This window comes from Ammospiza caudacuta, chromosome 5 (assembly GCF_027887145.1).
Source record: "Ammospiza caudacuta isolate bAmmCau1 chromosome 5, bAmmCau1.pri, whole genome shotgun sequence".
Classification (NCBI taxonomy): Eukaryota; Metazoa; Chordata; class Aves; order Passeriformes; family Passerellidae; genus Ammospiza; species Ammospiza caudacuta.
In genome coordinates this window covers 49,899,907-49,924,178 of record NC_080597.1, presented here as the reverse complement: position 1 = coordinate 49,924,178, position 24,272 = coordinate 49,899,907, and the positions used below count along the sequence as shown (strand labels likewise).

Sequence of the window (24,272 nt, the reverse complement as noted above, 5' to 3'; positions counted from 1 at the left end):
CTTCAATGCATGTCTTGGCAATGAAAATGCCATTGTATCCAGAAAATGTGTATCTGCAGTATGCAATATGTATCTGCAACCAAGATGAAATATAACAGGTTGCTTGGAAATGTTCTCAGTGTGGTTAAAAATTGAAAGATACTGAAGAGAAAGAAGTGAGTAGAGTGATCAAGTTCTGGGAGGTTTTCTTTCACACAGGATGTTATCAAGGGGAATGCTGGCAATGTCAACAGTAATGGAGGATGTGTAAACTGGGGACATTTCTGAGTAAAGATCATGAGTGCTCATTAAAATAGGAAGGCAGACCAAGTTCCAGAGTGAAGAGGCAAGGTAACTGGAAACAGATATTGAAAGAGTATTTAAGAAGTTGTTTTAGCACCTTTTAGCAAAACACACTTTCTTTGGAAGTATATTTGTCTCTTCCTGCCTTCTGTGGTGCTGGATCTGCAGTTCTAGGTGGTTCTACTCTGTAAATTGCCTTTGGCAAGCTCGTCTGTGACTCTGTAGTCTAGGTTTTTGCGATCCATGCTTCCTAAACAGACCTACTATTATATTAACTGCTCTGGACCCAGGAAAGCGATAGCTTGTAGATGCAATGTTTTGAGAAGTCTCACCCTATGAGTGTCCCCAGGTTCAAAAATAGTGGCCAAAAAACCTGAAAGTATTCAGGATTCATGTATTTGACTGAGCATTGAGAGCCTTCAGACTTTAACAGCTAGAAGTATTCGGGAAACAGAGAGCTAGCAACCTGAAGCTGCAGTGACTTGAGATGTTTCTAATTAGGCCTGAAGAGAGGACAGGGATTCTGAGACTCTAAAAGCTGAGTAGTTCTATTTGTTTTAAAATTGTTCTTTTTCTCACTGCAGGAAATTCTAAAAAAATTCTCAAAGTGAAATACATACATTTTTAGAAGTTTAGAGTTTGCTTTGGAGTAAACGCCTTGACTTTTTTAGCCAGTTCTGTTTTGTGGTAATTAGAGGCAGAAACTGAGAACTGTTGCATTGACTAGCCATTTCTCATTGGTGGCAAATGTGTACTTACTTAACTGAAAGGAAGCAAAGATTTTATGAATCAGAGGTATAGGCATCAAAGGTAAAGGCAGAGATCATCTTCTGCAATGAGACAGGAGCAGTATTTCTTTTCCAGGTAAATTAGTGCTTGAAATGTAGTGTTGCAGATATAAACTGGTGAAAAAGCCATAAATAATTCGGTCTCCACTTACTGATAAAACAGACAGTTGTTACAAGAGTTGCTTTTCAGAGTGCACTTTGAGTAGTGCAAGGCAAATGAGAGCAGCAAACCACTCCTCAGGGAACATGTCAGTGATTGTCAGTCCACTGCAAAAAAGTTATTTCATGCCTATTACTGATAATATTTGACTCTTCTCCACTTCCCCCTGACATTTCTCCAACGCACTTCCAAGTTGCCTTTGACTGTTCTTTAGATTAATATCCTGTTGCTAAGTCTGAATTTCAAACTTTTCTGTTATCCACTACTTCCCAGGTAAATCAGTGAACTCCAGTGTGTCTTCAGTTGGGATACTAATCTATCACCAAAAGATTCAGCTGTTCTTAAGCTGTTCTTCAGCTGCAGCTTGTTTTATTCTTCCAAAAGACTAACCAAAAACTGCAGAAACCCTGTGTTTTATTGTGCTTAATGAATAGTAGATTACATTTGGCTATGAAAGGAATCAATATTGAAAAATGTCCCTCTGATAATATGTTTCTCATAAAATGTTCTACTTTTTACCTTGGGATTTGGTAGTGCAGAGCCAGACAGTATCTGAGTTTGGGTCAGCTTAAAAGGCAGCTTGTCACTCTACTAAACTATCCTGAAATGTGCAAAATGGGGCAATAGTCCAGGGGTAAAAATGTCTAAACTGTTCTGCTTTTTAGGCAACCAAAGTTCCAAAAATCATTAGGAACCGAAACTTCAGAGAAGGCTGGTAAAGTAAGAAAGCCAGTAAGCAGCAGAGCCTCACAGTGCAACACAGTTGTTTTGATGAGTACCTGGGCATGCTTTTAGACAGCATGCTGAATTTCGGAGAGTGTTGCTGATATATGCACCAGGAAGGCTTGTGTGGGGAGATTGTGGAGAATAACAACTGCACTTTAGCTTCATCCCTAATTTGCTGGTCACTGGCCTTCCCATGGGATCAACATGTTAGGCTCTTCAGTCACTTCTTAACTAACACTTCAATTTTTGAGGAAGAACCACCTAAAATTTTAAATATTGAATACACAAATGGGAATATGTTTAAAATACTATAATTAGTATTGGCTGACATTCCTCTTGGCAGTATGAGAAGACTAGAAAACTGTACTCTGTTAGGCACAAGTGGAGAAGCTTGCTCTGCCAGGGGCTGGAGGTTTTCATACTTGAAACTTGTTGTAAGGGAGAATCTGTATCATTAACTATGGGGCTCTTCAATGTCCTCACTGGAACATAGGAAATAGAAGTTATTCTCCTGCTCCTTTGAGTCCAGATAAATAGAGGCAGCTTTCCCAAAGACAGTCTTCATCTTTCATATAATATGAAGTGGGAGTGCTGGAGTGGTTACCTTTTCTGTTTGAGTGCTGACTGGCTCTTGGAGAGTGATTTGCCTTTAGCATCTTGGTGGCTTACACTTACCCTCTCTTCTCCATCATGAGCACACAGTACGTTATGAATTTTTTCAATATGAACATATTACTGCTTCAGCACATAAACTTCCCATAAATGCCAAGTACAACTTTTCCCACATGATTTAGAGAAGTAAAGAAACAATCAAGCCCCCAAACCTTAAATTATTCATGCTTGGACATTTTCCAGAACAGTAGGTTCAAAAAGGCATTTCTGAACTGGAGGCTAGAATCTACATTATTTAAAGCTTTTTATCACAACATAGAAAATTATTCACGTTTTCTAAAGAGAGATAATTTTCTTCCAAAAAAAGAAGTAGATGAATGTACTTAATGCCTATTTACCTTGTCTCTCTTGTCCCTGCTTGGATCTTAGAAGACCATTACGTGCTATTGCTGAGTGTCTGACATTCATAAATAAATAAATAATCATAATGTGTTTGGTGATCACAATACTCAGAAATGTGGAAGTGCCATTTTCTGTTCCTGCATGCCTGGTAGAGATATTTGGCTCATTTGCAGACCATCTTGTTTTTGAGCATGAGCTTCTCAGACACGGGTGGGTCCTCATTTCTCTGACATACTCAAAACAGAATATCTACTTCTAAATATCAAATGGTTTCTGGTCTTGCAAGGCTAATGCAGAGCCTGACAACTTAGTTAAACTGATAATGCATGACTCCAGGGCTCTTACGTGCAGCACCCTTTTGCACGCAAGGTTAATCCAGCCATGCACCACATCAACAGATCTTTGTCCCTCTCTCCTGTTAATATATGTAATTGGATACAACACTTGCAGGTAGATCAATACTCACACCCAACAACTGTCTCAGGCAGTCAATTTTGGTAATGTTGAGTACCAGGGAAATAGATAGGTGTACAGGAAACAGAAAGAGAAGGAGAAGACTCAGTAGAAAATGTCACTTGGAGAATGAATTATATGACCACCTTCCAGAGGGAAAGATTCTTATACAGGATCCGTAGTCTCATCAGTTGAGGAAAGATTTTCTTGACCTTTTTACAGACTTCCTAATACATTTTAGCAATATTGAAAGGTCTGGGTCTTGTTTTCAGAATTCACTGAAGAATGCCTCTAATAGTCAGGTGATTGTTTCTGCTGCAATTTAAAATACAAATCACAAGAAATTTACCCAAAACATAGGGCACTGTTTGAGAGGTCAGATAGTCCATCCTCTTGTCTAAAGCAGGATCCAAACATAGGAAATGTGCTCTTCATCACATCCTCAGTTTGCCTAATACATCCATTTTCTTCTTCTTTCTCTACTTTTCCTTTTCATGTAGGCATAACTTCAGTGAGCTGATGCTTTTCCTTGTACTCTTAGTCTTCCCTTTGTCACTCTCCAAATTTTGTCCCACAATCGTGGTACTTCTCTTAAAGTGTGAACGTTTCTTGCAGATCCTTTCACAGCCCCTTTCTCTTCTCTTTTCTCCCATGTGCTGTTTCTTATCACTGGTCCACGTGTGGTCTTGTGGCTGAGAATAAAAGGTTTATTGTTTGCCATACCTGAAATTCAGTGTGCACATCTTATTCTGCGCAGACAGGCACCTGAAACCAGATTCATAATAGATTGCAGCAGAAGTGCCTTAATAAAGCACATTTGATAGGTGTGAGAAGCAGCTTTCACTCAGTATAATTAATAGTGCTGGCAGCATTAAAAATGCATGCCATGAAATGCCTAAGTGCTCTGTAACGTTGTTTGAGTCCTAAGGTGAAGAGTCAGCTGGATATGATATGGAGATTTGCTGCTGTAGACTGTTGTTATTCTGTACTCATATTTAAGAACTGCACAGAACATGCCATCAGGTTTCTGGCTTAGTCATTCCAGTCTCTGAGCAAGTATGTGAATCTTGCCTTTTCAGTCTGAAATTAGTTCTTCTTTTGGTCTAGCAATATGTAGATTTTTATACTGTGCTGTGCTTTAAAATATGAAAGAAAGCAGACCATTGCTCAAAAGCTCTGCCTTTCTAGCTGCTCTTCTTTGCTTCTTTGAAAGAATTCTCATTACATGAAATAGTTTTTAAAAATAAGTTGTCTGACTATGTATCTCACAGTGTAACAGTATCTTCCTTACCTGCTCCTGTCCTCAAGGGAAATGGTAACTTTTTTACCATTTACCATCAATTAGAAGCCAAAAGGGAAGTTTCTTTTTATCTGCAGTCTTCTTCTAGTACTGTAATACAGTGTCCATCCGTGAATAGGGAATTTTAAAACAACAAAAAAGATATCTGCAGAAAGAGTATTTTATGTATATGTGGTATTTTTACACTGGTATAATTCACATTCCTTAGATATATAGAGAGCCACTTTCCTCTTTTACAGGATTCTAAAAACTGGCTAATTTAGTCTAAAATGTTTTAGGACAAAACATAGGATTTTAAGGGTAGGAGTACAAAGTAATCATTTGATTTAAGAAGATTCATCTTTTACACCAGCAGTTTATTTATTGATCTGAGAAGATTTTTAAATTACAAGACATGTAGCAAATTTTTATAGACAGCAGACACTACTGCAAAATGATAGGATTTTTCCATCCTTAACCATTGCTTTTGAAAATCATTTCCATCCTTAACCATTGCTTTAGATTTAAATTATTCAGTCATCTCTGAGGATCTTATTGATTAAAATTGAGTTTGTTTTGTTTGTTTCCCTTGTATTACAAGATTCTTGCAGTCATTTTACAAGTCTCTGACATCTCTAGGATTTGAAGCAAGGCTCTGAACTTGAATGGAAAGTGAACCTGTTAGCAATCATGTATTCATTTGTTCTCCCATGAATTTGCTTACAAGTGTCCAGATTATTTCAGTCTCAGTAAGAGACAAGACTGTGAGAATTAGACAACTGTGTTGTCTCAAAATTTTATCTCTATGAAGCATCCACTGCTTCCTCACAGAGTCATTCTCTGCCTAGAATCCATATTTGACATTTTCACAGAAAAAAACCCATTTACATCCTGGATTTACTGAGAATAATTTTCCCAGAGCATTCCACCTTTGCTCTTAGTCTTGCTTCTTAGACCCCAAAGAACAACCTTGTATGCTTGAAGGAGATAAAGGAGAAGGGATTGCAGAAGGGATGGGCAGACCCTACCAACTTTACAACAGCATCCACAAATGAAGGATAAAGATTAAAAAATACGAGTTGTGTTGAAACCTGTTTTACGTTTATTTACCTTTAAGTGCTTGGCTGTCCAAACTGAAATTATTTTCAGTGTAGGACCTTTTTAAATTTGTATATTGGAGTGCAGAAGCTAATACATAGCTCAGCTTCAAAGGAAGGACAATGTGATCTGGAAACAATATAGTTTTTGGTTTTGACACCCAACATAAGGGTTTTTTAGTCTGATGTAGTAAAGATTGTTCCTAAGTACATAAAATCATTGGAGATGTTTAGGCTGTAAGATCAGAAATAACTATAGGTAGTTGTTTTGGATGCGAGCCTTTTTGATCAGAATTTGCTGGTTTCTGTGAGGTAAGTTGCTCTCACTGTACTCCTAAGGGACTTGCCTTCAGTTCCTAATTATCTCCACTTCTGGCCTAAACATGACAAATAATTAATTTCATCAGAGAAGGTACACAAGGTAGTATTACAGGAACAAAGTGTGAGTTACTTTGGTTCTCAGAAGGCATGAATCAGTGAAGCATAGACAGCGCTTTTGTTACCTGTACTGCTCCAGTTTTGCTGAAGCACATAGAATTTAACTTTGAGTGACTCACTATTTTGCCTTCACATTTTGATTCTTGAATGTGTGATGCAAATTTATCTTCAGTTTGACTGCTAGTTAAAAAGTGATTAATTTGAAACTCTATTCTGTTTTCAGAGGAAGGAAACAAAGGTTATGGACCCGTTTTTGAGGAGCAACCCATTGATACCATCTATCCAGAAGAATCTTCAGATGGACAAGTTTCAATGAACTGCAGAGCTCGAGCAGTTCCTTTTCCTACTTACAGGTAATACCTACTGTTTTGATTTACAAATCTTGCATATTTTATTCAGCAGCTATTTCAGATTGTTTTATTAAATTATTGTGTTAAAAAGTTGGAGAAAAGTGTTCAAGGCAGGAAAAAAAGTGCAGATACACAATTTTTGACTGAGACTCAACCTTGATTCAATTTGCCAAGATGTCTAATCAGTATTAAAAACAGTATATTGCATTAAATATTTTCAGATTCTGAAAGAAATACTGCTCCATATGTGAATTTAAAAAAAAAGTGACCTTTAAAAAAATTGAGAGATTATCTTTCCAGCTTAGGCTGAGGTTAGTATAGATTTGAGTCTTTGTTCTTTTTGATTCTGAATGGCTTTTTTATTATATTTTGCTTTGAAAGAAGAAGTACTGATGGTTGGACATGGATATTCTACATCCCATGTTGGTTTTGCATCCTCTGTGTTGCAGGGCAGTGGTCAAAAATGTGTCATCTATGCTACTGAAGACATAAAAAGCTTCATTCTGAAAAAAACATTTCAGCTAGTTTTAATACAGATTCTCACAGGACTTCTTTCACAGTAATTATATTATTGCAGAAAGCAATGATTTGTTGTACATTAATATGAGTTTGTCAGCCATTATCTGCTCATAGTGTGAAGAGAAATGTACTTAAGGTTATGAGTATTAAGACTGTGACTAAATTATAACCTGATCATAGGCAGAAAAGTGCTATAATTGTACTAAAGACAGACACAATATCTTGCCAGCAAAAGAGATCCATTTCAGTAAATTACCCTGTGATCTGCCCCAATACTCACTTATGTGTGTTCCCAGACTGGTTTCTAGAACAGAAAAACCAATCAAGTCTACTGGCTATTATTCTAAATCTGTTACAGTGTTGTGGTCAACTATGGTTTTCCTCCATTAAAACAGCTTATTTCATCTTCATTGCCACTTTTAAAAATCTGCTGACAGGTTGTCTGCCTGTACAGAAGCACCGTACAGAATATGACATTTTGTTGCACTCACTTCCTCTTGCCATGCTTGGAAAGCTTAGAGAGATTACATATGCTAAGATTTTATACCTTTTGCTATACTTCCCCATCCCTTCCAGTTGGTCCAGAGACTCCCCCAGCTCTGTCTGCAAGACTGTAAACACACCATCTATAGATGATTACAGGTTCTAAATAAATTTTTACATTCTTCTTTATCTATTGTGGGCTCAGCAAAATCTGAACTAGCAGAAACACTCAAAGAATTGCATTGCACCTCCAGAACTTCTGTGTCTAGGAGCAGATCTGACAATTAGCACTGATAGGTGATGATAATTGCAGTACAGAATAAAGCCACTTTTCTGATTTCCTGACACATTAGTTTTAGTATGCCTCAATATGTTATCTTCATCTCATCCCTCTAGCAGTTAATGAGTCAAAATTCTTCTATCTCAGAGGTAAATAAGTCCTTCCCGCCATTTTCATTGGAGGATGTGCTGTCCTTAGCACATTTATACCTAGATATTTCTGAATAGAGGATGTATTCATTTTTTCTAACACTGACATATAGTATGTCTAACAGGACTGAAGTGATACCTCTAGAACTTTATAAGGTCAAAATTTGTTTCATCTTTAAAATTCTTCTATTTAATTTGATTTTTTTTTGGTTTTGGGTTTTTTTTTGTTTTTTGTGGTTTGGGGTTTTTTTTGTTGTTGTTGTTTTTTGTCTTTTATTTTGTTTATTTCTGTGACAATAGCAGGTTCCACTTCCAAATGAGAACTCTGCATATTTTGGTATATGTTCAATAGTGAATGAACAGGTGGTGTGTGTATTATCATTGTTAAATACTAATACCTAACCTTACCTTATGAAAAAAGAAAATATTTATGCAGAAATAAGGCTATGATCTTTAAATGTAATTAAGTTGCATCTGTGCTATTTGCGCAGAGGAGCCAGGCAGCTTCTTTCTAAGGTAACAGGCTCCCTCTTGTGGACACAGTAACAGGCACAAATATAAGTCATGAGCACTGGTATCCACTCCGTCTTTTTTAACTTCTCTTAAAATAAGAAACTGGGCCGCCAGTTTCTCCCTTAATCCCTGAAGTGAAAGTTGCAGTAATTCAGTGAATTGGCTGTGGGGTTTTACCATTACTCAGGGAAGAGTGTCCAGCAATTTAAGTAGGTCTTTTATGAAGGATGCCACAGCTTTTGCACTGACTTTACTGGCACATTATGTTTTATGAAGCATTTTCATTATCTGCAGCAGGTTTAAAAAAACTCTCATTGCCCCATACTTTAAAAGTGCAGAAGGAGTATATTTTTATCTAGTCTGAACTTAGATATTTATTTGAGATATGTTTAAAATCTGTGTGTTTGGTGACTGGCTAGCTCCTTCACAGCCAGCTCAAGCATCTCTTACTGCTTGGCCAGCAACTATGTGTTTACAAAGTATGTCCCATCTCTAAGAAGGAAGAACTGACACTGTTATGTTTAAGAGACCTCTGAAGTTCAAATCTGTGCATCTTGCTGAAGGAAAACCTAAAACTTGTATAGAAGTATATTAATAATTTCCTGCATAGTTTGTCAGAATTTATGAGTTACTGTTCACATCATTTTTCTTACCAGGTTGCTTTTTGGGGCCAATCTTACATCTTGTTTTTCTTTTTTAATAGGTGGAAACTCAACAACTGGGATATTGACTTAACAAAGGAGCGGTACAGCATGGTGGGAGGCAGACTTGTTATCAATAATCCAGAGAAATCAAGGGATGCTGGAAAATATGTCTGTGTAGTGTCAAATGTCTTTGGAACTGTCAGAAGCAGTGAAGCCACTCTGCGTTTTGGACGTAAGTGTTGTTTATGTCAGAATATAGAAAAATTATGGTTAGCCCAATGTTTTACACTGCGGTGTATTCTGCTGACGTGTGCTGTATCTGTACTACTCTGTAAAAACAGCATCTTAAGTGCCTTAGTCTGCAGAGGTCGACACAAAATAAATTTGTAAGCATTTTATATTCTTTACATTCAGCTGACATGACATAGCAGCCTTCCCAGTGAGTAGTTGTTAAATTATGAAGTGAAGAAGCTCATGGAGCCAGATCTGGAGATAATAATGTCCAGACTCTCTTAAAATCATGGTAGGACCTGAGGGATCACAGAAGAAAGACTTGAGTGAGGGCATATGGTGATGAGGTGCAGGGCAAGCACAGCCGCAGGGGCAAGGCACAGCACTTGCTAGTAAAGTATGCCCTGACTCCTAGGCTACAGTGAAAAAACCCTGCTGGGAGAAATTTCTATCAACTTATGACAGTGATGAGCTAGTCTTGAGAGGATATGTACATGTACAGACCTGCATATGACCAAATACTTTAATTACAAAAAATTGATGTACTAAATGAAGAATAATGCAAAATTGTATGGACTTAAGACAGTGTTTGGGATTTCTGTTTAATTTTGACTTAAGTTGCCTTTTCCCCAGATATATTTTATCATCAGAAGGTACAAAAAGGAATCCCAAAAGAAAGGAATCCACTCTAACTGTGATCCATTCACAAAGCCGTAGGTGCCCTGACACTAAGGGTTTGATGCTCCTCTTGTTTTTAACTGGCCTCCATAAGTAGAATTCATTCCTTGCTGTAGAAGATCAGACATTTAGTGAAAAGTTCTGCTATCTGATAATACTTGTGAGACTGTGGGACTACAGATATTAGAGAAAGTCAGAAGCTATAATGAGCTGATTAGGATCATATCATCATTGATATAGTTTTAGTCTGTATTTAGCCAGGGTAGCTTCTAGAAAAAAAAATTGAAGGCCAGGTTGTTACTTTTTTTTAATGGAGAAAACATCAACATTTCATTTATGGGATATTTATTTGTACCTAAAGCAGGCTTCGGTCGTGTCAGTCCTGAATAATCAATAGGATTAAAAAAAAATAAACCAAGAAACCTAATAGATTTTAAAAAAAATAGAACCAAAACAGTCTGAGGTATGCCTTCTGCCTGCCAGCTCACTGGCTTCATGTTGATAGTATACTGAGAAATTATGTAGAACAGAACCCTAATATACAGTGTTTCAATATGTAAACTAAAATAGGGTAAAGAGGCAAGGAATAGTGAAAAGATCACTGGAAACTAGTAAATATCTGTAGAAAAAGTGTCTGCTTTCATTCTTCTTTATACTGTTGTATTTCTTCCTTTCTCCTATTTAATGATCACCTATAAAAACATTTCTTTCTACAAACAATGTTTCTAAAGAACTGAATAGAGTTGCTAAAATTAGGAGAGAAAATGTCTGATCTTTAGTGTAAGTTTTTTTCTTTTGCTTATGCATAAACTGATTGAAAAATGTCAACAACCATTTAGAAAAGTTCAAAAGTCTTGACCAGCTTTAATTTTGTTGTTTTGTCAAATTTACTGAAACCGTGGAGCAGAACCCACATTCTCTCATATGCTTCATCAATTAGTCCATCTGAGAATACTGTACATAATTTTTAGATCCAGTGCCTTAACACTCATTATAATTTTTTAAGCCTAACTACTCTTAGAGATAAAGTCTGCATCACTTTTTTCTTTTCCCTGGTATTTAAAATTATGATGACAAAAATAGCAAAAAATGCATCGGTAATGAAAAATAGGCAAAACTGGCGTTAGGGGTCAACTAGTTTCTATCTGCCATGCATTGGTGTATTTCTATACTAATCGCTACAGGACAGAAAGAGATGATAATAATAAAAAGTTACTGTAGTTAAAAACCGTCTTCTCCTCCCCTTGTGTTTTTAAAAACTAGAGCTGGATCCCTTTCCACCTGAGGAACGTTACGAGGTTAAAGTGCGAGAAGGTGTTGGGGCAGTGCTTCTTTGTGATCCCCCTTATCACTACCCAGGTAATTCAGCTCAAAGTGCTTCATTTTCAATGTCTGAAGAGTAAAAGTTTATTTTTTTTTTTTTTGCAAGTTTCCTTTATATTCACTTAAACAGTAACTTTTGTGCAGCTTGAGAATCACCATTTAGGTTAGGTTGCTGTTTTGAATGTGTATTGTTGACCATATGTTGACTGTTCATTGCACCTAGTAAAGTCCCTCAAGTGCTACGGTTATGGGCTTCTCTCAAAATCATGGAACAGCTGAAGCACCCCAGAGGGTCAGAGATGAGGTTAGTTATTCTCTGGAAGGGACTTTTTCTCATCATTAACTACTGAAGAGCTCTGCATGGATTATAACCATAATCTTAAGCATCTGGAGTTCCATCATGAGGGATCAAATTGGCTGTTAGCATCTCTTTTACCTTGTAAAATGGAGTAATGATTTACTTTTCATGCTCCATTTAAGCACTCTAAGGAACTGAAGAATGAAGACATATTACTAGATAAAATATTCTAAGGTCTTGTCTAAATCACAAAACTGCTGAGCAGTTCCCAGCTTCTCAGTTGCATGCGGTCAAGACCCAGCTGCCTCTCTCATCCCATCCCAGTCAGTTCCTGTGGGATGGTTGTGCCCAGGGCAAGGTGTGCACACTGCAGCCAGGTCCCCAGTAACCTGCAGTGACAGCAGCAGTGCCCCAGTGTTCAGTGTAGTCAGGAGTGAGCTGGCTGCTGAGACATGCATAAATCTGTCTGCATAGCTGCCTCTCTGAAGAAAATATCTATAACCTAGAAATTAGACTCAAGTGTTTTATATACAGACAGTATTCTGTGGTTTAAATAGCTGATAGTGTTGGGTTTTAATACTGACTGAAGTATCTTCCTCCAGATGACCTCAGTTATCGCTGGCTTCTAAATGAGTTCCCAGTGTTCATTGCTTTGGACAAACGACGATTTGTGTCACAGACAAATGGCAATCTCTACATTGCAAATGTGGAAGCATCAGATAAGGGCAATTATTCATGTTTTGTGTCCAGCCCTTCCATAACAAAGAGTGTATTCAGTAAATTTATTCCACTTATTCCGCAATCTGATCGTAAGTATTTATTGGAAATACTATGCACAGCATTTTAACTGTTTGTATTGTGATTTTGCTAATTTATAGCTACTTTCGTTTCTGTAAGGAGAATTATATGGCAAGTTATAATGGCTACTGCACAATGTTACTCAGTGTTTCCGATGCAGAGGTACAAATCATTCCTATTCACAGTGAAAACTTTGTGAAAAAAATCTCCATTGATTAATTCACACATTTCCTTTCAGATCATTGAGAACAGAATTCTTATCCCCACAATCTCCATTTCTTTTATGTGATAAGGCCCTGATCCCAAAATCTTCAGTATCTTTTCTAGTCTTGGCATTGGTTCAAAGGAGTATGACTGAAAAGTAGAAACTTCATGTAAATGTTGATGAACAGCATCAAGATTTACTTCTTTTCCCCCAGAAAATCCCCCGTGAAAGAGGAAAATCCTTTTACCCTGATGAAATTTCCCATCCAACAGTGTCCTGGGAGCTTTGTGTCTCTCAGTCAATCTCCTAAGGCACCTCTGTGGCTTTGTGTTACTGGATTATTTTCTGGCATTTTTTTAAGGGGAACTGCACGTTTTCTAAATAGGAACCAAATTCGTTTTTGCCACTTCAGACTGTCAGTCACTAGGTTCTCATAAACTGATCATCAATTTTATTTGTACAATTTTCCATATTACTGATTGAATTAATGTAATTTCAAATTAGTGATCTTTGACCAAATATTCCAGTATTCACATTGTCGTCTTCATCTAGAACTGATGGGAGTTCCCTGTAGGAACAAAGTTCCTACAGGGATTGCTAGTAGGGAGATTTGACATCCCTTTGCACTCATTAAATTGTAGATGTGCTTGCTCTAGCTCCTTCATACCCTTACTGAGAGAAAATTGAGCCTAAATTCAAAATAATTAAAAATATTCCATCCAGTATAAAACATGTGAAAAAACAGACTCAGGTTTTTGTCTACCCACACATAGAGTACATCATCATGCTTTAAAAGCAATTAGAAATTTTGTTTAAAATGTTGGGATTAGTCATCCAGAGAAAGATAACTAGTTGCTGAGTAAAACACTTATGCTTTACTAGTAAAAGTTCAGTGCTTAGTCAGACTTTATGAATTGACAGGCTGTTGCAGTTTAAAGAAGGATTTTGTCTGGCATTTTAAGAAAAGTTTTATTGAACTGTGTAAATTTTAGTAGCTCTATAACTTTCTGACATGCCTTTTCTTAGAATCTTGTTTTTCATATTAGGAGCAAAAGTGTATCCCGCTGATATCAAGGTGAAGTTCAAGGACACGTACGCTCTCCTGGGACAAAACGTGACACTGGAGTGTTTTGCTCTTGGAAAGTAAGTGTGTTTTAGTTATTGTACAGCATGAATTGCTTTCATATTTTGGGGAATGAAAATACATATTTCATGATCAAATGCTCTTTTTGTAGTCTGCAGTTTAACTGCCAGTTCTTGAACACACTCATTTGTACTTTACTGTACCTTTTCAAGTCCGGTTCCTGAGCTCAGATGGAGTAAATACCTTGAACCCTTGCCAGCCTCTGCTGAGATAAGCATGTCTGGTGCAGTACTTAAGATCTTCAATATTCAGTATGAAGATGAAGGGCTTTATGAGTGTGAAGCTGAAAACTATAAAGGAAAAGATAAACACCAAGCAAGAGTTTATGTACAAGGTAGGAAGAACAATTTTATTCTTGATGATCTGTGTTGCCTTTACTTAGGTTAGAAATGTCTGTGTTTTCACAGTTGATGTCTGTGTTGGTTCCTCATACACTGCTTTTCAAGTTAATAGAGTAGAATCAAAATTGTTGCATTAAATGTCAGGCATGATATTTATGTATTAATTGTCTGGTTGGAGAGCTGGTATATACACTTTGGTATATACTATGTGACAGTTCTGTGTTACCTGTTATGCATAATGTAAATTAAATCAATTTATAGTACTTGAAGTGAAAGGATTTCTGGAAGAAAAAGAGACCATGAGGTTTGTTAGGATTTCTTGTTTTCTTATTTTGTGTTTTCTGTCTTAGCACTCTGTCTTATTAGCTATGCACAGTTTATTCCTTCATCCTCTCTCACTTCCCTTTTTGCATTTGGTTAAATTAGATAACTGAAAATTGTATCTTACTGCTCATAGTGAAATCATCCCAAGTAACTTGGCTTTTTGTCTGAGGTTTATGCCATAAAACCATGATATTAAAAGGTCACACATAGAATCTGAAGCACCCTCAGAAGATTTGTCTCTTTCACTGGCTATGCAGAAGATCTGAGTTAAGATCCTTGGTTGAGTGCTAGAAATACAGAAGATCAAACTCAGAATTAGTGTGACAAGGTTATTACTGCTTATAATAAGTAAAGCTAGTAAACTGGTTTGTTTGCTTAGCAAAAGCAAATATGCTGGACTGTTTCAATATTAATTTCTTACTTAGGGTGTTTGCACCAAGAGAATAATTTCTTGGAGAACCTTTCAGTACATTTTGCACAATTTCATGTCATTTAACTATCATTTTCATGGTGCTACTGAGTAATTTTCACACAGAATTATCCACAGATCAATATAAGTAGTGATATCTTCTCTTCTGTTTTTCAGGAACCGTTATTTCAATTCCATCTTTTCTTCTCATAAAAAATAGTTTGAGGCTTTTCTGAATCTATGTAGTAAGACAAAAACTTCTTTTTTCTGCTGGTGGATTGCTGAGTTATCATCATTACTTTGAGTTTCCTGTTGAAGTATCATGGAAAAAGCAGTGGAATTAATACAACATAATGCTAATTAAATATGTATGTGCTATGTTTACAATGCATCATGTATTTTATTCTGCAGCTGCTCCTGAGTGGGTAGAACATATCAATGACACAGAAAGGGATATAGGCAGTGACCTGTACTGGCCTTGTGTAGCTACGGGCAAGCCTATTCCAACAATTAGGTGGCTGAAGAATGGTGCCTCGGTGAGTGTATTGCTGTAGGTAACACTGGCTTGAGTGGTTAGCTCATGGAAACAGTGTTTTGAAGCATGCATTAGTAAAAGGTTAAAGGAAAATTAATTATAATGATCTAAATATTTCCTGATGCCACTTGCATGAGGCATTAAAATCTATTTTTAAAAGTTTCATCTCAATCTTCTCTTATTTCTTCAGGCTGTTTAGTATTCAGCTTTGACTTATCAACTTAACTTTTGACCACATGTTTAGGAGGTAGATACCCCTTTTTCTCTAGGCCTTTTTAAGTAAATGCTCTTCACTCTGGATAAAAAATGTCATCTTTTCTTCAAACTTAATCCTTTTTACTGTATTAAACATGAATGTGTCTTTAAAAATAGAAGAACGTGTCTTTAAAAAAAGTCAGTGGAGATATGAAAATTGATTATTTTTTTAAGTATCAGTGGTCTTTATCCTCTACTTTTCCACATTTTTTCTAGACAAAGAATGTTGCAAATATTTAGGTGATGTTTAAAAGAAGTTTAAAGAAGTACTGTTTGATAATTTAATTCTATTGGATATTTGGTTTTAACAAAGTAAATTTTTTCTCCTAGTATCCTGGAATCATAGAATGATTTGTGTTGGAAGGTGCTTTAAAGATTGTTAGTTCCAGCCCCCTAGCAGCAGACAGGGGCACCTTTCACTAGCCCTGGTTGCTTAGAACTCCATCAGCCTGCCCTTCAACAATTCCAGGGATGGAAGATCCACAACTTCTCTGGGAAAAACCTTATCAGGCATTCCAACAGTGTATTCAAAGTGTAGTACATACACTACATGAAAAGCCATTAAAAACCCAAGAGAATACGAGGGCACAGTGGAGCTCTGCATCTGCTGAGCTGTGACTCTTGGCAAATAAACATAACAGACAATGAGGCAGCTTGGTTTTTGACTGTGTATCTTAAGAAGAATGTATGATGTTGGAGGCAGAGAAGGGATATCACCATCTGCTATATGAAGGTGGCTTAAACCAGGAAAAACAATGCTTCTTTTCTAGTTTTGGTAGTTATTGCAAACAAATATTTTAACAAGTGAGTTACTTGCTGGTCCACACTGAACTTGGCTTTCACTAACAAAATCTGCATACTGGATTGCAGAACGCAGTGTGCAAGTCTCCAGTAGTACACCAGAAGATTATGCTGCGTGTTACTATGATGATAAGATGATTTCCAAATGAAAGACAGCAGAAATGTTAATTGCCTTGAAAATATAATTTGTTTCTAAATCAGATAACTTGTAATTAGACCTTTCATTTAGAGTACAACAAAGATTCCTTGTATGAAATCTGATTAAAACATTTTCACATAAAATAGTCAAAAAATATGCTTCCCTTAATCTGTTCTCTTTTCAACTAAGTACTATTCTCTTAATCTTCCACTGCCCCATGCACTCCAAAGCACTTAGATACAAGAGTTAAAGCTTTCAGCTTAATTTTCTCAAGAAAACAGAACACATTAACATGATCTTTGAAAAAGTGATTGACATCTACATTTACAAAATACCTCACCTTAACTACCTTACTTTGATTTACTGATTTGTGCTTTTTTACATTAAAACCAAAATAGTTTGTACTATCTCTCAGAGGAATCTTCTGAAAAATTCCTACCTCACTGGGACTTGCTTTGACTTTTTTCCTGTTATAAAATTATGTAACAACAGAAAGCACTGATGAGTGAGCATGACATAACAAACTTTATGTGCATAAAATTAATTTAATGCCTTGCTTATTTCTGAATCAGTAGTGTGCATTGATATGATAACAGGGGATTGGAGAGTAAATTTCTCTACTGACACTCAACTAGAACTTTCCCAGAAACTTAGATATTGAATTGCAATGACTCTTTCTTTAGAAAAAGGTGAACCCAATGTTACTGAGAAAGGAAAAAAAAATAATTTGGATGGGTATGGATTCTTCAGCTTACGTAGTTTATGTTAATGTCTTAATATCTTGTTATTTTATTGATTCTGTGTTTTAGTTCCGGAAAGGTGAACTAAGAATGCAAAGTCTGACCTTTGACGATGCCGGCATGTACCAGTGTATAGCAGAAAACACGCATGGAATTATTTATGCAAATGCTGAACTGAAGATTGTGGGTCAGTGGGATTATTTCTCTATTTACTATTTCAGGCTTGAGTAAGATAGCAGTTATATTTGCAAGTACTGTTTGGTAACAGATTCCTGTGAGGATGAAGCTAAGAACTCTCACTCAATCTAGGTGAGATGGGGTTTATTTGAGCTCTCTAGCTGGTTTTTGACAACAACTTGAGGAATGAATTTGCCAACTTGTGGGGCATGTTTTCTGTTTGTATTTATGATGCTTGTTTCCTAATGTTCCCCCTCAGAGGAACTGATAGTGCTGATGTTGTATGAAGCACATGGAGTTGCAGCCTAAGTTTTTAAGCTTGCAAAACTGGTTAAGAAGCATTTTCATTTTTGCTCACATACGATCACTCCTCTGTGATGCAAAATCTGCTTTTTAAGAAACCATATTTCCACTTACTTGGCTTTTGAAGCTCTTCATTTTTGTTCTCCCCTTTGATTTTGCATTCTGCAACCCCTTACGCTGAAGTCACAACGTCTGGTTTTGCCCACAGCACATTTGATGGCTGAATGTAGTTACGAGTCCACTGTGTTTTCCTGAGGAGCATCCTGTTGAAAATTCAACTCTCAGATCCAAATTTCTCAGCCTTTAAACAATTTCTGATGTTTTTACTGATTTCATTAGAGCAGACATGCTGACTGTATGACATATTTTTCTAAATTTCCCTGTGGTAGTTGCTGTTCTTTCCATCTCACACTTGCCTTCAGACTTTCCCAAGAACTAAACTATTCTTGGTTTTCCCAACCCATTGCGCAACAATGCTTCAATCTACATTGGTCTTCCATTACTATGTACTCACTACCAGCTTGGTTTACCCAAAATGAGCACTTTTTAAATGTGCGTTTTCAAAATTCAGTGTTGGTGATATGCAGATATTGGTCAGAGTTTTGCTCTGTACTTCTGTAATTAAACAATAGCCTTATTTCCTCAGGCTGTGCGCACACTTGCTGGCATAATTAACTTGCTGATATGCCAAGGTGCAAAATAATGAAAAGCTTTATTTTCTTTCATTTGGTTTCAAATAAAGGAAAAATTAGTAAGCAAAGATCTGACCTCAGAGACATAAGTGTGGTGCTTATGACAGTCCCATCTCAATACTCTTGTACATCTGAGACTGCACCTACAGCCAGCTGGCCAAACAGAAAACCACAAAGAATAAGAAGGGCGCAATTTTAGTTTGTAGAGAGGGTTAAAACCACTGAAAAGTAAACCCAGCTATTCTTTGGAATTATGATTGAGTGAGCAACTTATTAAAGAAATTTATCTCCAGGAATCTGAATTTTATTAGGGCTGATCAAAAGGCCTTTTGAAACGGAGGAACTTTCAGTGGACTTTGATCTTGTTAGATTAAACTCAGATGAAAGTTCAGAAATCAGTAGAAAGAAACCTCTAGAGTAACACAGCACTAAACTACGTTATGATTTTTCATGTCTCTTGTAGATCAGCACATACTTCAAGTACATCTCTGTATCGTTAGTACTTTTCTCACTAGTCTGCATAATGAACATTTGTAAACAATTCAATAGTTCTGTCTTTTATTGTATGTTGGAAACAAATTCTGTTTTGCAGTAAAATCACTAACAGCAGTATTTGTGTTAATTTTTGCTTTCAGCTTCACCTCCTACTTTTGAATTCAACCCTATGAAGAAGAAAATCCTAGCAGCTAAAGGGGGGCGTGTAATCATTGAATGCAAGCCTAAAGCTGCTCCTAAGCCAAAATTCTCCTGGAGCAAAGGAACAGAATTGCTTGTAAATGGGAGCCGGTTAGTACTGACTGTCAGTGAACACTTTGAGCCTTAAAAGTGTAACCTTATGTATCTGTCTGTCTATCCCATAGGATGATTCTCCATTTTGCAGACTTCAGGGACAGGAGAATGTATAACTTCAGGAAAATAATATGCCAAAATGTTGCTGGCAGTATAGATTCAAGGAGTTAGCAGGGTATCCAACTTTACCCAGTCTGATTTAAGAATTGAATTGTACCATAAAACTCTAAGAAAAATACTTGAATGAGTACAAGTGAATAGAAGTACATTCTCTTGCTCCAGCAATCTGAGATTGATGTCTAGATCTAATGTCTCAGTCTAATCCACAGTCTCTTTAAATATTTTTTAGTGCAGGTGAGTTTATAAATCCAGTAGATAGATGTGAGCTTGCAAATGATTTTCGTGGTTTGTTCTTTCATTTACCACAGTTCTACAGGAAGCATTGCTTTCTAATAGGAAGCATTGCTTTCTAATATAGAATTTAATTTCTCTTGCACTTTCCATAGCATACGTATCTGGGATGATGGGAGCCTGGAAATTATCAATGTCACAAAGCTGGATGAAGGTCGCTACACCTGTTTTGCAGAAAATAACCGAGGAAAAGCCAATAGCACTGGTGTTCTAGAAATGACAGGTAAGCCTCAGAATTGCAATAGTTTGTTTTGGGCAGAATCCCTTAGTTCAAAATGACTAATTTTTGTTCCAGCATTGCACTACTTTTTCTAATTTAATTGCTCATTAACACTGAATTGATGCTTTTAAAGCATATTGCTCAGTTGAAACTAGGTATGTTTGCATCAGTTCTAACACTGCATCTCAGTTTTTAGGGTTGATATTTCCATAAGAGATTAGTGAACAAGATCCATTAAATTGACATATTTTAATGCATTTCCCTTTATTTAGTAGCTTAGCACTTATGCTAAGGTGTGTTTCTGGGGCCATGACTCGGATAAATGGGTCTCCTGATGTCCTTAGTGTTGTGGGGGTTTTTTTGGTTTTTTTTTTTTTGTGTTTTTTTTTTCTTTTGTAGGGGGTTTTGTTTGGTTTGGATCGGTTTGGTTGTTCGTTTATTAGTTTGTTTTGGTGGTGGTTTTGTTGTTGTCGTGGTGGTGGTATAAGCATGTTTGAGAGAGCATTGCTGTTAAAGAAATATGCATGAAATTTGTGAGATGAGGGCATATATATATATATATGATTGCACTTCTAAATTACCTTCTTTTATCAGTATTTTTATTTACTGATTGAGTAATGATAGCCGTGTGTATTTAAAATCTGATGTCAAATAACTAAATAACTGTAGACTACAGACAGGAAGGACAGGAACAGCATTCTGTAAGACCCATGTCTGTGAAGTACAACTGCTAGTAGAAGAGTCTTTTGTTAAATTGGTTTTTAATCTCTGTTCCAGAAATCATGCTGGATTGACATGACAGCTCCATGCTGATGTGCTTTCTTCCTTTTCTTGTATTGTTTTCTCTTCTTTTTCACATGTAGCTATTTACACAATTTGTTATGCATCTATTATATTGTTTCTCAATAGATAAATTAAGATCATAATCCCTGCAAGGCTGTAATGAAAATCTGACTTGGCCCAACCAAGTAGAACTTTTCATTTATTACAGAGACAAGTTTTAAAACATAGGAAATATTATAATTGAAACAAGTCACGTAGGATTCATTATGTGTCTTCTTTCTACTTGAGACAGAGTCAATGAATAAAAATAGTTGTAATGTGATTCAGAGATTTAAAGAGTTAACAGAAGCCAGCTATTTTAGTTATAAAATGCTTTCTTTATTGTCTTCAGTTTGGTCCTTTGAAATGTAGTTGTGTGAATAACGTGAACTAGACTTTGAGGGAGTGGTTTAATGTATGATCAAACAGTTATGAAGCTGAGCTTATATTTTAATAAATATTTATTTATTGGAATTCTCCATGTTTGCCATTAACTTCACAGAAGCTACAAGAATTACTTTAGCTCCGTTGAATGTCGATGTCACCGTTGGAGAGAATGCTACAATGCAATGCATTGCATCCCATGATCCCACATTAGACCTGACATTTATCTGGTCTCTAAATGGCTTTGTAATAGATTTTGAGAAAGAACACGAACATTATGAGCGGAATGTTATGGTAAGATACTATAGAACCTTATTTAATACATGAAAGCCTAGTTTTCTTTGTTGTGAATAGTTGTCTTTCCTGTGTCGGTTCAGGGCCAGTAGGCCAAGAACATCAAATATAATTACAATTCAGATACCTTACAGACACAGAGACACTTGCAGGCAGATACCTGAAATCAGATATCTAAATTGATGTAAGTATTTTGGTACCTCAGATTATTACTGAAAATAGCTGGTAAGGTAGATAGCCTGATTGTAAACAGGGTGCAAATTACCTGAAAAAAGTTTGCATATGCATTAATTTTTACTTACCCATGTTTTTATCATCAGTATTTCTGGAATTTGGCATGAAGCTGGGCCAGATGGTGGGTAGGAGTCAAACAGTTTGTAAACACTGAAGAGGAGCAGTTAATGAGGAGGCTAAACAAGTTAATACAAAGACACTCATTTTGGCATGTAGAACAATCATAGTTCCTTCGTATTTGCATGTATAGTTATGTTTTTAGAGTCTTCTGTCAGGTTTATTTAAAATTAATATCTCTATTAGAAATCCTTTCTTGTTAAGTCTAATCACCTGCTGATTTGCCTAATATTCAGCAATCTCCAAGCTGCCTGCTTGTGTAAATATTCTGCTAGTCTGGATTTAAAATATTCAAAAATTCTCATATTTAGATACCTTTTTTTTTTTTTGTGCTCCCAAGAGAAACAGTGGGTATGGAGAGAAATAGTTGCTGATGGTAGTTGTGGTGTCTGGGAACACCAGGGACCACATTTAGTTTCAGCTCTGTGTTCAAAATGATGTACCAGTGCCCCCTGAAGAGTCCTTCTCCTGGGCTGGCAATATTATCTGATTTTCCATGGACCAAGAAATTCATTTTTTTGCTTTCAGTATCTGTTTATCTCTATGTGAAAATATGTTGAAAGTGTAACTATTTTAGTCTGATTTGGAACAAAACAGCCCTTTGAGGAGTCAAGAGTTGCCTCAACCTTCTCATTTGCTGTAAGATGTAGTTAAGAAGATGTACATTGTACATCTTAAGATGTACATTGTAAGATGTAGTTAAGAAGCCACATTGCTCCCTTTCAGTGAGAAAACATGTCCTTGTCCAGGAAGCCAGTAGAAGTATGGTAAGATCAGCTGATAAACATTCAAACCCAAAGACATACCCTCCTTTCTGCAGTAAATCTCCTGACAGGCTATGTCCACACTCAGTAGCAGGGTGGTAAGTAGTCTGCAGTGTATTTTGTGTTGCCTCAGGAATGAGTAAGTATGTAGTTATTCTCCAGTACACTGGCATCTTTCAAAACATTTCCTGCAAATGGCTATTAAGTCACACTTGTGATAGGTCTGTATTTACACTCCTATAGTGTACTTGATGCGTAGGAATACCTTGGAAAAGCTTGAATTGCCTCCTGATTGTATTAGTTTGTCCTTAGATAAAGACTAGAATGAGTCTGAGTGTCAGACAAGAGCTTAAAGAGTAAAGCCCCAGTAAACCTACTCCTTGTAAAAGATCAAATAAAATTAGTCTGTGTCAGATTTTTAGTTGATTGCTTTAAGCTACCTGACAGTTGTCACACTAAGAAATTTGTCCCATAGAAGAGAAAAGCAGGTTGAAATGTTAATGAATTGGTTATTTTGGTGTGGAAGGAAGGTAAAAATGGCTTTATCTGTAGTGCAAGAGAAAGCACTCCATCTATGGGTCATGTGTTGAACATGTTGAGCAAAAAATTTTATATCCCTGATACACACTTTTGGGGTTTCCTCTAAATAATGAAAATAGAAGTAAACTGGATTTTTTTTTTCTTTTAGGGGAAATTAACTCTGAATTTTAATCCTGCTTTTAAGGCACTTTCTAGCAAAGCACTTCAAGTTGACAAATGTGGGACCAAATAAGGCTTTCAGAAAATGTGTAATCTCTTAGAAGATTGACAATTTAGTTTCCAGCTACCTCTTTCGTCTTCCAGATGGCCAGTGGTCCTGGACTCCTGATCTCGAATTCTGATTATCTCCTCAGTATTTTATGTCCTTTATTGAAGTGCTTCATTTTGGAACCAAATAACCTTAACTTTTCTAGACTACCTTGGTCTCTACAAACTATCTGTGGTCTGCAGAGGGAGAGAATGAGGTGCTTCTCTTCATATGGGTGTTGAATCTTGTGCTGGAATGTTTCCTTTTTCAGTAGAGGTAGGGATGGATACTCTGCAGAATTCAAAAGAAGATGAATTCTTAATTCACTTAGGCCTTTAAGTAATTTAGATCTAAATATCAGTTAATTCACTTCAGGATACCTTGAAGGATATCCTTCCTCCTGAAGGATATTTCTTGGTTTGCTTTGCATTTGATCTGTCAAAACTGGTAGAAATTCTTTTAGCAGAGGCGTCTTCTAGTTTTGCATTCCTAAGCCTTAATTCTGGGCTTTCAAATGCAAAGCAAGTGCAAATAGTCCTTGTTACTCTTCCACAGGTGTCTTGGTCTTTATCTGGGACAGAGGAGACAGTAGGATTGCATTTGAAGTCTGCTTTTGTAGGTATTAGGTGCTTCAGTGCTTAAGTAATAACAAATGCAGAATTTTTAACAAATTCAGCAAATCCAATGCAATGGTTTATGTAGGATATAATTAAGACAAATATGTAGTTTCTGTATTTCTCTTCTCTTCATTTGTTATTGTATTGTAGCATTAAGGGTTTTTCTCCTTCCTGGGCAAGCAAAGGGATTTTCTCTTTTCTCCTGCCAGTTTCCCTCCCCCTGGCAATTCTGGGCTGAAGTCACTGGGTGGCAGGTTTGCTCAGG

General features: G+C 36.6%; 1 protein-coding gene across 1 annotated transcript in view; it reads left to right on the top strand.

Annotated features, from left to right (window-relative positions):
- Window positions 1-24,272, top strand: part of CNTN1 (contactin 1) — a 205,777-nt gene that overhangs the window by 136,704 nt on the left and 44,801 nt on the right. Inside the window, exons 4-14 of the mRNA XM_058806137.1 lie at window positions 6,461-6,590; window positions 9,235-9,407; window positions 11,348-11,443; window positions 12,308-12,514; window positions 13,755-13,851; window positions 14,005-14,186; window positions 15,338-15,462; window positions 17,466-17,583; window positions 19,204-19,354; window positions 19,864-19,991; window positions 21,313-21,488. Of these exons, the coding sequence (XP_058662120.1) occupies window positions 6,461-6,590; window positions 9,235-9,407; window positions 11,348-11,443; window positions 12,308-12,514; window positions 13,755-13,851; window positions 14,005-14,186; window positions 15,338-15,462; window positions 17,466-17,583; window positions 19,204-19,354; window positions 19,864-19,991; window positions 21,313-21,488 (1,583 nt within the window). The remainder of the gene's footprint in view (window positions 1-6,460; window positions 6,591-9,234; window positions 9,408-11,347; window positions 11,444-12,307; window positions 12,515-13,754; window positions 13,852-14,004; window positions 14,187-15,337; window positions 15,463-17,465; window positions 17,584-19,203; window positions 19,355-19,863; window positions 19,992-21,312; window positions 21,489-24,272) is intronic.